Source organism: Puntigrus tetrazona, chromosome 5 (genome assembly GCF_018831695.1).
Source record: "Puntigrus tetrazona isolate hp1 chromosome 5, ASM1883169v1, whole genome shotgun sequence".
Taxonomy (NCBI): domain Eukaryota; kingdom Metazoa; phylum Chordata; class Actinopteri; order Cypriniformes; family Cyprinidae; genus Puntigrus; species Puntigrus tetrazona.
This window is the reverse complement of record NC_056703.1, coordinates 8,387,402-8,400,622: the sequence shown is the minus strand read 5'-3', so window position 1 is coordinate 8,400,622 and position 13,221 is coordinate 8,387,402. Positions and strand designations below refer to the sequence as shown.

Sequence of the window (13,221 nt, the reverse complement as noted above, 5' to 3'; positions counted from 1 at the left end):
GGGACATAGAACTTGTTAGTTATGTATACACAGCTGTTCATTAATAAAACGGTTTATGAATTCATTTGTACACTTAAGGTAACAATGTAGCTACTGGTTAAAAAATGCGTCGACATGGAGGCCTTTCAAATGAATCAAGAAGAATTTTATTATTGTAGACACATTTAATTGCTTTAAATTCTTACATCAATCATGTATAAGACAGACAGCAGCATCAAGAAAAAAACATTAGGTGTTGAAGGTAGAAAAATAAATAGCTTGTAAAAGGAAGCTATAAAAATAGCATTGTGCAGACCTTCATTGAAGGGATAGAATGCTTTAGTTTCAAATATGCACCATTTCAAAACTTGCATACTTTTGACTCAAATGGAATGCAAATTTTTTCTCTCATATTAAATTTTTTTTTTTTACAGGTTCTATTCAATTACAATACAGGCTAAGAAAATTTGCAAGTATCAAATTAGATGTAATTTAGCCATGTCTGAAATGGCTCTCGCAACAAATCAGTGATTGTATGACGAAAGGGAAAATCTCAGAAATATCAGCCATGTCTGCTCAGAACTGCTACGTTAGAACTGTTTGCCTATAGTTGTCCCATTAAATAAAATACTATTTATTAAGAACATTCAGATTAGTTTTACTTTTCATCCTTATAATGGGTGTGTGGGGTGATAGACTTTTTTAATGCATTTATACAGTGTCAACTAAAGCTTGGAAGAGTATGGACAAATTAACAGAAAATAGATTGCAAAGATGCATGCAATCTCTATGTGTCTTTCACAGGAAATGGATTTTCTTTTTTATGTCTTAGTAATCGTTGCAATTACCTTGAGGGCACACTTGTGTCCAATAATATACAGTAATTACCCATGAGCATTTAGCAATAAATTACTTTCTCCTGTAAACTCACATATGTCAGTATCGGTTATATTAAATGATCCCTTTTAAGTAATGTGCACCAGTGGATGCCAATAGAGAAATTAACGAATTAAAGCCACACTTTGCAGTCTTTACATTGTTGTTCTCAAACTGGGATAGCTTGTTGCCTAATGCCTTTATATATGTACAGAAAGACCAACAGTGTGTGAGAGAAGGCAATTCCACTTTGATTCTTCATTACAAATTAAAATCATTCATCCAAATCAACAGTCATAACCAGGCAACATTTTAAAGGTAAAATTAGCATATTTGTATCTAATTCGACAGCTCATATATGTGTACGCTGTTCACATACAGCTATTGTGAGACCAGTAAAAGACTGTACTTCCAAATACTGTTTCCTCCAGTGTTGCAATATGAAAAATCTGAAAGCCTTTGAGGGTGATACCAGTATTAAAAGTAGTAGATATTAATAAGAAACAGATTCAATGCTACAAAACATAAGCTGGCAATTAAAATAAATGTGTGAAATTGTTTAGTCTAGCATGTATAAAGATACTAAAATGCAGTCTGCTGTGGACAATTCTAGAAAGGTGGATGCTCTGAATTGAATCATTTATGTGACCACCTTTAAGGTACCTTAATTTGGACTCATTTCAGCAGGTTTGTGCAAATGTTTTCCAATGGACTCCTCTCTAAACAACTTTGAACATTATGAAGCTTGTATTGACTGAGGTAGATCTCCGTGGGAGGTTACCTTTGTGGTTAAAAGACAGAGAATTAGATTAAACCATGATATAGATAATAACTCATATCAAATGTCCTGGTTATGCTTGACAAGTGATCTCCAATCTAATGCTCTATCCCCAAGAGCTTCTTGGCTTGTTTCTCAAGCTTTTTCTCGGTCACTACGGATCCCAGAACCTCCACACAATGTCATCTTTAGCAATCCAGGTAAAAACATTCTGCTACAACTACCTCTGGCCTTTTGTCTGGGTTGCACTTCTCATGCTCTAGAACCTTGCCCGTGTAGTCCATGCAAACGACAGTGCGGTGGCGCTGTCCGACTCCGCAAGTCCTTGAGCACGCTGACCATGGCCCCATTTGCCACATGGGACATGGCAGATCCCCACAGGGCCGGATGTCTGCCGGTCTCAGGTCGGCATCACAGAGGAAAGACAAGGATCCCTCCCCATCTCTACACTCCACGCTTCTCCTGGACCATCCAGCGCCGCAGCTCTTGGAGCACTCAGACCACTCACCCAGGACCCAGTCAGCTCCCCCAAAAGGCAAGATGATATGTGGCGAAATCCTGCTCTCTGTGCCAGGCTTGCTAAAAGGCACATCCCTCGGTAAAAAGAACGTGTACTTGATTCTAGGGGGTGAGGAGTCACCAGCAGTGGACAGCAGCTGGATGGTAATGGACTCCCGAAGTCTGTGAAAGCTGAGGATGCGCTCCAAGGTGGTGGAAGAGCCACTGTAACGAAGCATGGCGCCAGGCACTGGGATGTCCTGCTCTGCCATAGACACTGAGAAATTCCCATTCAGGATGTATGTTCCGTCTTCTGCCTTTACCGCCAAGTAGTTACCGTCGTGTGCGATGCCTCGATGGCTGCGCTGTTTTATATCAATGTTAGTTGCCCCAGCAGGAATGGTCACAATGTCAGTATATCCAATACTGTGGAGATATAGTAAGAAAACAATGTATCATATGAATATCTTTATTAGCATCTCTAGTTTCATGAAATATCTTTACCATCCTTGGAATCTTTCCATTGGAGAATTTTCTATTGTTTTTTACTCTGAAGGTGTGGTCCACCTTCTAATAGAATACATTACTATTCCAGTAGTAATCTGTGCTATTATAAGTTTTTTTGTCGGGGTGAAAAACTTAAAGTGACTTGTGTGTGAGGGGTGCTTCATAAATTTCTGAGTTAGTGACAAGTTAGGGTATGCATTGATGTCACTTTCGTGACAGAACATGCCCACTTCGTCAGACTTTGGCAACATGTCTTTCAACTTGGTTGGCACTAGTAGAACTGTGAAGAAATACATATTACCTGCCTGCTTCAATTTAAAGCAGCTGGACTCAAAGAACCAGCTGTGCATGTACCTAGCAAACATGACCTGCTAGACAACATTACAAATGCAATACAGTTAGATCCAAATCTGGATGATCATTGATATGTATTGTCATCAGGTTAAAAGAGATGAAAACTCCAATGTTTCAATATATTCTGTACAAACTACATTTTGTTTTTACTGCATTCAAGCTGAACACTAATACTGCCACTCAGCAGGCATAACCCACTAAATAAAATTTGCCTTTTTGTTGCAATTTTGTTGCAATTTTACTACTGTGAACACACCATAAAAGGAATATGCCACTTTTTTTGAAAATAGACTTATTTTTCAACTCCTCATAGTAAAAACCCCCTTCAGTGTGTGGAATTTCTAAATACATGATTTGTACATAACCATTTAGCCTTTAAAAAAAACAACAAAAAACAAAATCTTTTACCTTAGCTGTCTTTTAAAGCTCACTTAAAGGCATCTATAAATCTATAAAAGAATAGTTTAATAACAATGTTCCACTGGTAATCGCCATTGAATTTGGAGAGATGAAGAGATTTTTCATACTCTACATTATAATATTGTTATGCAAAGATTCCAGTATCTCAGTTGCTCACACCTTTCAGAGCGTGTTCCATTATTTTAATTGGTATTAGTAATGTTTACATACACAAGATACTTACGTAGCTTTGTTTAATGAGCTGCTTATTTTCCTACAGTTCGTACCGTCACCTCCGCAGACACCGCACTTATCCAGCTTTTCATTGGAGCCTATCACTTGGTCACAACCAGCTTTGATGCACTGGCCCTGAACACAGATAGATGTGGTGTCTGGCCCACAGGTGGTGCCATCCACAACCTGCATAGTAAGTATGAAACATCAGCATTAGAATAGACAGAAAACCATAAAAAAAAAACTCTTTTATTGCAGTTGCAGTCTAAGTGCTCCAGTGTGTTCTGCTCTAACATAATGGTTATTCCACATAAAGCGGAATAGCAAAAACTCTGGGTGGATGACGCAAAACCAAGTACATTTCAGCTGTATCTGAAATATCAGTTACAGAGGTGCACTCAAGAGCTTAAGCAAGTAGCTGGACTGTAGGGTTAGGGTGCTCAGGTTTCACATTTTACAACAGGGAAAATATTTCATGCATGAGAGTTTAGTGGGAGTGTAAAGATATCAATGGGCCTGTGGCAAGAGGGAAGTCTAAGATCATCTGACGTCTTAGTAAAGCTTTAAAGCAGGCAGATATTTCTTTCAGAGATTTCTTTCACATGCTGTCAATATAGCTGATCAGATTAGAAAACGTTTTGAACGGATGTGCACCTTGGCTTCAAAAACTTTGAATTCATTGCTCCCTTTGGCTCGGCAGACGAGTTTGCAGCGGTCTCGTGGAGAGACACCAGAATATTTGGGGATCCACTGCTTCATGTTTCCTTGAATGTCCAAGTAACGGTCAGTGTTATACTTCTCACACTGCTCCTCTCTGAAGCTTTTTCCTGTGGATTTAAAAAATGGTCACTGGTGCAGCACTAAGAATAATGTGATTAGAACAAATGCATAGTCTTTCGACCTCTTGACCTCATTCACTCCCCTCACTCATTCTCTAGCCCTCAATAATTTGACCTACGCCACCCAGTGTGTGTATGAAGGTTTATTTATAAAATGTTACCATGGTCCTCTGGGCATGTCTGAGTATTGCAGGACTGGTATTTGACCCTCTGTCCCACACAGTACGAGCCCCCATTCTGTGGCACTGGAGCAGTGCACTCGCGGTGAGAAAACTCCACACCCCCACCACATGTCCGTGAACACGGCCCCCAAGGGCCCCACTCTCCCCAGCCACCATTGACTGGCACCTAGAACACAAATAGAGGTAGTCAGATATACATTTCAATGTAATATATAGCACCTAGTATAAAAAAATGCTGTGATATTACTAAATATTATTAATATAATTTCAAATAACTGCTATCTTTCTGAATTAACTTTGCATACGATAATTTATTAGCAGCCATTACTACAGTCTTCATTGTCACGTGATCTTCAGAAATCATTCCAATATACTGATTAGCCAAATGTTACTTATTATTATCATTGTTGTAAACAGCTACCATTTTTTGAAACTTTAGAAGGATTCAAAAGAATAGCATTTATTTGAAATAGAAATCTTTTGCAACATTATAAATGTCTTCACTGTCACTTTTGCCTTGCAAAGTGCTCCTAAACATCACTTCCAGTAAGCGTAGTGCTGACGGAATGTGAGCATACCACACTGCATTTCTGTCAGGGTTTTTTATGAGTTGGCTGAGGGATGCTTTCTAACAGCCAGGCCGTCTGGGATCACAAGCTTGGATTTTTTAACACACTACACCAAATATAATCACACTTTTTTAAGAGGCTTTGCTGAATACATTGCAACTGCATCTTTAATGGAAGGCTCAAAAATAATTGAGCTTTTTAAAGGTTCCCTCTATATAAACTCTCTCTCTCTCTCTCCCCCTGGCATTTAAAAGCTGAATTTAAAGTAGATTGATTATTTTAAGCTGCTCAGCTGGTTAGGATCCAAGAAGAGGAATACGCTATTTTTTCTGAAAGAACAGTCTGGCTCTGAGCACTCCAAGACTTCTTTAAACATGTAATCACAAAAAGTAAAAAGTATGTCATCTTTAATGTCAAAGGAAGGGAAATACGTAAAAAGCTTAGAAAAATCTGAGAGAGACAGAAGAGATCATTAAGACAATATGAGCAAATGTTTACAGTTTTTAAAAGGAAAAGTGACGCACAAGAGGCCATATGCAAGGCGTCACCTGCAGTGTCAGATATTTGTTAATAGTGGCGCCTGTAAACCTGTACATTGGTGTTTTAGACGCATACGTGCTGACAGGTAAAAGTGTGATAAAACCGGATGACGCACATACACAAATCCTCCTGGGCATGCATACCTTCTGTTCTCCCGCCTCCTCCAGTGCACTCGACATGCATGAACCCTCACGACATCTCCTGTCTTCCCCGCACGGAGTACCTTCGGCCCAGGGAAGGCTTCCATTCCTGGTTGTGCACTGTATCTTTCCTTCCTCTCGACACCACAGCTGTGCACATGTCTGATCTTCAGGGGCATTGGGACAGTAGGTATATTCTTCCCCGAAAGCTTGCTGACACTGCCGGTCCAGACCAAAAGTACGGCCGGGGAGCTCGGTAGGTAAAGGGATGCTCTTCTCGGGTGGATCCAGTAAACAGTCACCTGAGGAAGGCACATGGAGGGTTTCATTTAGCTTCAAATTCAACTTAAGATTGTCTTCCTGCAGCTTAAAGAGTGCAACACCAAATCCTCGGGTTTAATTAATTGTGAAAGCAGTTAATGATAAAACATGCACCTTGTAAACAAGATAAGTTGCTTTCGATAAAAGCCTCTCCCAAACACATGTAGATAAATGTAAATGATATTACGCTTATAAAGTGGTTTGCTGTGTTTTCCTTAAGCTTGTTGCTATTGATTGAGTGTTTATTTCAGCTCTCTTACAATCTCTTACATACAGCAAGTGTAAAACAGGTGTGCACGTTAGCTTGAGGGGACTGTTTTCGTTTCTGAGAGACCTCACCGTACTTCCTCTCATCCCAATGTGCGCAAGACTTAATAGTCTCCTATCTGGAGATATCCATGATGTAACCTGTTATTGTGCAGCCTCAGTTAGCTCACTCTAAAACAAAACAAAACAAATCCTAAACATAGTATGGAGACAGTATAATGCCTTGAAAGAATCACGCAGACTTCTTGACTGCCTTTGACACTGTGAAATCTAATTAGGCTTAAAGTACTGAAGACACCTTGATATCTTAAGTATTACGTATTTGGAAAGGTTTCAATACAGCTTAACGCACCTAAATGAATGTTATGAATGCTTAGTAATGAAAGGCTTTTGGTAAAACGGATACAGGCATAACAACAATGAAAAATAACAGCCTCTTAGCCGTATCAGTTCATAGTCTACAGTACCTGTAGCAACAGCGCAACCGGTAAAGACGGCATGTGTTTGGCTACACGTACCGTCTCTGTGAGGGAAAACAGTTGTTAAACCTGGAATGTATGAGTCACTGAAGATGAGTCAGTGGAAGAGCGGGAACGAGAGTGTGTAGACTGAGATATCGACGGAAATAAATCAACAACTGGAGAAAATATTTCTACCATATTTCCTGAGCTGTCACTTTTTCTTATCTGAGTTCATCTTTATTGTGAATTGTTCTGTTGTATTTGAATCATAGTTAATATTAGGCATTCCTAATGGACAGGCCTGACAGAAAGATTTCTATTTCAAATAAATTCTGTTCTTTGTAACTTTCCATTTAGTCCAGAAAAAACAGATCTGAATGATCATGCGATATTGAAGACTAGAGTAATTGCTGCTGTAAAATTCAGAACAGACGAGAATAAATGACATTTTTAAATATATTGAAATAGAAAGGTTGTTTTCAGCTTTAATAATATTTTACAATGTTACTGTTTTCACTCTATTTTGATTAGATAAACGCAGCCTTTGTGAGCACAGGAGGATCTTACTCTGAATGGTAGTGTATATATTCACACCGTACATGAGTAGATGTAGAGTGAGAGTGAGCTTACTGCGCAAAGGTTGTTAGTTTTGACACTCTCAGCAAAATTACAGAGTGTGGTCCCACCAGCCCATTATTAGTGGTTAGGGAGTAAGTTAAGACAGAAGTGGCATTTAAACAAGAAACGTGCAAAACACGTAAAAGAAAGTAAATTCATAAAACACAGGCATCTACATTATAGAGATTTTTCACCGCACATTAAGATCAAAATTATACAGTAGATTCTCTGTGACACGTTTCCATTAACTTTTGAATGACAGATATACAATTCTAGCAAAATGTCTCAAAACTGAATGTTATTAAATTTTTTTTCTTGGAGTCTCTGGGAAATATGCACCATTATGCTCTAAGGCCAAAACCAAACAAAAACTGAAAACCTAATGTTAACCGAGAGAAAACCAGCTGTTAATAAAAAAAGACAAGAGCAAATCAAATGGTACTGCATTTCAGGGAGTTCTTTTTCATATACTGTAACTTTTAAAAACAGGGAAATGATTAAAACAGCATCCTGACAGACAGAGAAGGATCATACCGTGACCATTGTCGAAGAACTCTGTGATGTAGAGTGCACTACACGGGGACCAGGGAAGAGTTTTGTTGAGGTGAACGAAGTAAGGAGCCATCATATGATGCCCATTGAGATGCCCAAACAGCTTCTCACAGATTTTAGAATCATCATGCGGCATGCTGAGTACATGGCCTGAAAAAAGAGAAGAAAACAGTAAGATTTACTGCACCTGTACAGTGTAATAATTTTTCCACATTGCTGTGCTTCTCCATATGGCTGAGCTCTATATATCTTTCATTGATGTTTATCACTGGTGCTCATTGTGCTTTTTGCCTTTCGAGAGCGTGTCATCTCCAACCAAACATTCAAACAGATAACAATAATGTAGCTGCTACTGCAACTTGGTGCTTATTCAATGAAGCTATATTATTATTTTTCTCATTAAATATTGAAATTAAGTTAACTGTGTTTAATTTGAATTTAGTCGACATATCATGAATTTGTGATCGATCAACTGGCCTAGTAGTAATATGAACTTCTCAGTATATTTCAGCTGCTGAAAACAGCTGGCTTACATTAATTAATGACTCACTCTGGAACACATGCTCTTGTCCAGACAGTCAATAAGGCTTAGATGTCAGACTACAGACATGGTGTCTGGTCATGTGTGCGTGAACATACCCAGTTCATGTGACACAGTGAAAGCTGCCTGAAGGCCGTTGTCCTCTATGACTGAGCAGCTTCTTTTGGGGTCACACATAGTGCCAATGTCAGCTACACCCAGAGTGTCACAGTCCTTATATCCGCAAATATCCTGAGGTCAAAATAGAGTGAGACAAGAGGGCAAATGAGACATAAAAAAAAAGAATTGAGAATAGAGGAGAGGAGAGGGGGACACATCTGAGACACTGATATCCAGACATCGCTCCATTAGTTCCAGACAGCCCTTTTTTCCCCAAGCAGGCTCTTGCCAGCAAAACATATTTGTCAGTGTTTCCATCGTAAAATGAAGCAAATACACGGCAGACTGCGTACTAGAAAAAAGCCAAGAGGGGGAAAATTAACTGTGAGATAGCTGGACCACACAACACATGTAGACCAAAGGGCCTGCCCAGCACTTCCCTGTCCAGACAGGAATAACCTTGACTGGGGAAGACGTCTCAGTGGAAGCCATGTGAGACAACCAGAGACACCCAGACCTCCTCCGCTAAATAAAAACCACCTGTTTCTCCATCTAGCCACAGAAGGACTGAAACCTGTCTTTGTTCTGTTGTGTTGCTCGCAGCAGGATGTCCAGCCAAATTTAGGTTACTTCTACATCTATTTTATCTGGGGCTAAACCTCTGGTTTTTGGCAGAGCTACAATCTCATGCTTGCTGTCTCCAAGATTGGACTGGGGGTTCCCTGCTGAGCATTGTGATCTTGACCCTGTCATTGACTCAATTAAGTTATGTCTCGTTTTGAAAAAGTGGTAGACAAGTGTGTTAATCAAAAGCTGAAGGTAATTACATCTGTAAAACGTGTTTGGACTGGAAATGTTGGTGGAGAAATAGTCGCAATCTTTCCTGATGGAAAAATTAATTAAATGACCTACATATTTCTAGTATTAAAAGTAAATCTGCTAATAAAAGTCCAGTTGTGCCATACTTTTAAGCCCCAAACACATTTGATCGTTTGAACACGGAGTGCTTACATGAGTTTCTTTCTACAGCATGCCAGTTAATGTTAATTTTTCATTTAAAAGCTATTCCTTTGTTCTGAAAAGTCCCTGTTTTGTGTTTCTCACCTCTCTAGTAAACAAGACGGCAGTATCGTAGTGTTCAGGGTGCCTCTGACTGCCTGGGTTGAAAAGCTGTTGCCATCTGCAGAAGTTGCGCAGGGCAACGCCACCGTTGCTTGAAAGCTCAGGTCCCACCTCCTCATCCTCCACAACCACCATCTTCACTACCACCAGACTAACAGCATTTTTCAGGCTAGGATGCACATAGATCTGTGCTGCCATGGACATCACTGTCAGGAGGTAGTGCTGAAAGAGAGAGAAAAGACATGCAGTAAATCAAACTACGGATAGATTGCGTATATATAACCCTGGATATACATTACCAACAACATGATGTATTTTTGGCATTAAAACTTGATGATTGGGTGATTGGCTGCTTTCAGTTTTATACACTGGGAGAGTATGACTTGTTTACAATATTTCGGCTGTCACAAATATCATAGTAGGACCAGTAAAGACAGCTGTTAAGTGAGGATTTTCTTCATTAAACTTGACACTACATTTCGGGGGGAGAGAATAAAGCGGTGGCCCAAATCTGAAGACCTGTGGGACCAAGACATTTAAACATTTGTTCTTCTTTCTATCAATAAAATGGGTCGCAAACAACTTGGATGTGCTTCTTTTCCAGATGTTCTTTTCACCCCCCTCTGTATTTGATTTTCTCTCACCGAATCACAGACAAGTTTCATATTTTGTTACACTCTGTATAACCAACCCCACAGTCACCCTCAAACCACAAGTTTTTAGTGGTTTGCCTGATTTATGTTACTTTTCATGTCTAAATCATATACCGATCATTAAGGGCTAATTCTCTTTAGCCTTTATTAAAAACTTGATACGTTAACTTCAACTTGTGAACACAGCTGGAATGGAAATGTGTCCCTGAATGACAGTTTTGTCCTGAAATCCTTGATAATGTGAAACAGCACATATGACAGCTGTTTTGAGTACAGTCATCATTTAGTCAGAGCGACATCAGTTAAAGGCGTAAACAAATATTCCCTACTTTCAATGTACTCTTCTAAGCAGATCTTAAAGGGTAGAGATAATAAAAAATGTTTTTCATAAAGTTCTATAAGTAATTAATATCTAAAAAAAAGTTTGGATTTCTGTAAAACCAGTTAGAATGCTTCTAATGCTTCGCATAGTCCTAAAACCGTAGTATATAATGTAGGTAGAAAAGACTTACAATCCTTTTTGTAACTAAAATATCAATCTTTCAGTCTCAGTGAGAGAAACCCCGCTGCAAGCGATCGCGGAGAGAAAAAAATCACCGGCGATTTGACTTTCCAAAAAAAAAATGCAACTATTACGCAAATCCATGCATAAACTTCCCAAAACTCAGTTTTCGATCCTTGCTCTCTACAACACTTCAGTGGGCTATATTAACCTAAAACGCCCCTCTTGCCTGGTAAGTTCAGTTCTACCTGTTAAAGCACACTTTCCTCCCGAGTCACCTGGAAAACGTATTGAGAAGATGATTGATGGGTCTTTGCGAGACGAAATATTAACCAGGTGCGTTATTACAGGCAAATAAGCGACATTTAAAACGTGTGTAAAATATTTAGAAATATTCAGTACCCGTTGGACAATTTAAAGTTAAATATATATCATGAATAGCGATATACGTGTAAGTGATTTCACCGGGTGGCCCCTCGGATGGTGAGTGGTGAAACGTCTTCAGTAAATGAATAGAAATTTTTGTCACTAGCCGTTTCAGAATCAGTTAAATAACTAAAAAGTTGGTCAACCCAAAACGAGTAAACGTAATGTTATCAATTGCGCGCCTTTCAAAATAAAAGGACTCGGGATTTTGCGACATCCCGAAAGGCAGGCTCGGCTCACCTTTATCTCGTCTCCATAGAAACGTGTCATAGAAGCGTCAGCGACCACCAGGGTCTCGATGTATCTCGCGGCTGAGACGAATCTTTTCGCGCGACTCGCTTTGTCGCCTTCGTTCTCGCTAGAGTTCGGGCTGCTCTTATTCACAGAACTGTCGACTTTCTCTTGATCAAAGAAAATGTTTGACGCTTTGCGACCGCTGCTGGAAAAGGCTCGCCTTTTAACGACGTGCACCTGCGGAAAAGATCTGCCGGTGGTCTTGGCGCTTGTTTTGGGCTGAATAAAGTACTCGTCCCCTTGCGTTATGAAGGTACCCTGGATGCCGTGACACAAACTCACGGCGACTACCGATTCCGCGTCGGAGTTGACCGTTCCTTTGTAGAAACAGTCTCTGAGGTCCGCGCCGCTCTCTCCGGACTGGGTCGCATCCCTGAAGGCACCTCCGCTCCTGGAGGCGTCCAGAACGGCCGGGAGGTTTTTTGCGTTTATGCGCTGGACGTTTAATGATGGAGACACGAACCTGCTATCTGGCGTCAGGTCAAGCAGGAAAAGTTGACCGAATGCACCGATTTTAAAACGCTGTCTCTCTTCATCCCTCCAAAAAACACCTTTTCTGGGTGTAAGGTTTACTGGCACGATCTCCTCTTCCTCGTTTAGCTCGCTCGCAGTTAACTGAGACATAAGATTCACTAAGAAAAATATATAACAAACAACCGTGGATGCCATTTTAATGCAGAAATATCCAAAACCGTACGCTGAAAAATAAGAAAACGGCACTGGAAGCACTAGTTCTGCGTTAAAACAAAGATACAGATGAACATAATCCACTGGAAATTAAAAGAAAAAAAAAAACAATATCAATGGTGATTTAATAAGAAATCGAATTCAGTCTCGAGAGTTCATAAAAACAGTCTTGTAAGAAAATACTCATCATCCGGCTCACAGTATAAGCGAAGAATGTTCTTGCGCTGGTATTTATACAGTCTTGGGCTTCTCCAGCGCACGCGGTTTATTTTTGATATTCTTTCTCTCTCCTCCCCTCGTGCGCCAAAGCAAGAAAAAAAACCCGATTCGATCCAATAGGGCTACCGGCACGGCCCCCTTTTCACTACCGCGGGTCTTGCTTACAGCTATTATTATAACACCCGACTGGAATGCTGTAGGACACTCGAAGTATGTGTTGAGTGTCAACCAGATGCTAGAGAGCGCGTTAAAGCAGCCAAAATCTCGGAAGAAACGCGATGTACCCACGATGTACCCACTGCCTCCAAACCCGGATAGCAGCGGCGCTGTGAAGGCGACAGCTGAACACGTCGTGGCTTGAGATTAACCCGCAAGCAAAAGCATTCAAAAAAAAGTTCAAATCACGCACGGTGCACATTAAATGGCAATATTTTTTACGTTATTTCAATTAAGTTACGCACGACCTTTTGAGTTCTTTACTCTCTCTATCGGCGGCGCTGATTTAGTTCAAGCATGCACGTTTTAAAATAAAATGCAACAAACAGAAATACACAACATGTAGGT

The 13,221-nt window shown here is 40.0% G+C and overlaps 1 protein-coding gene across 1 annotated transcript; it reads right to left on the bottom strand.

The window, feature by feature from the left end:
- Positions 1-130: 130 nt before the first annotated feature.
- On the bottom strand, positions 131-12,736 carry adamts8a (ADAM metallopeptidase with thrombospondin type 1 motif, 8a). Its single transcript, XM_043240717.1, has 9 exons — positions 11,698-12,736; positions 9,859-10,098; positions 8,754-8,886; positions 8,097-8,264; positions 5,899-6,197; positions 4,626-4,812; positions 4,280-4,452; positions 3,636-3,811; positions 131-2,557 (listed from the first exon to the last, which is right to left on the bottom strand). Exons 1-9 carry the CDS (start codon positions 12,418-12,420, stop codon positions 1,822-1,824), a joined length of 2,835 nt encoding a protein of 944 aa, XP_043096652.1. The 5' UTR covers positions 12,421-12,736; the 3' UTR covers positions 131-1,821.
- Positions 12,737-13,221: the final 485 nt, after the last annotated feature.

Coding starts and splice junctions, on each gene's coding strand:
- adamts8a (XM_043240717.1), bottom strand. CDS start 12,420: ATGGCATCCACGGTTGTTTGTTATATATTTTTCTTAGTGAATCTTATG. Junction 8,265..8,753: donor CACTGTGTCACATGAACTGG/GTATGTTCACGC, acceptor CTCTTTTTTCAG/GCCATGTACTCAGCATGCCG. Junction 3,812..4,279: donor TCAAAGTTTTTGAAGCCAAG/GTGCACATCCGT, acceptor CTTACTATGCAG/GTTGTGGATGGCACCACCTG.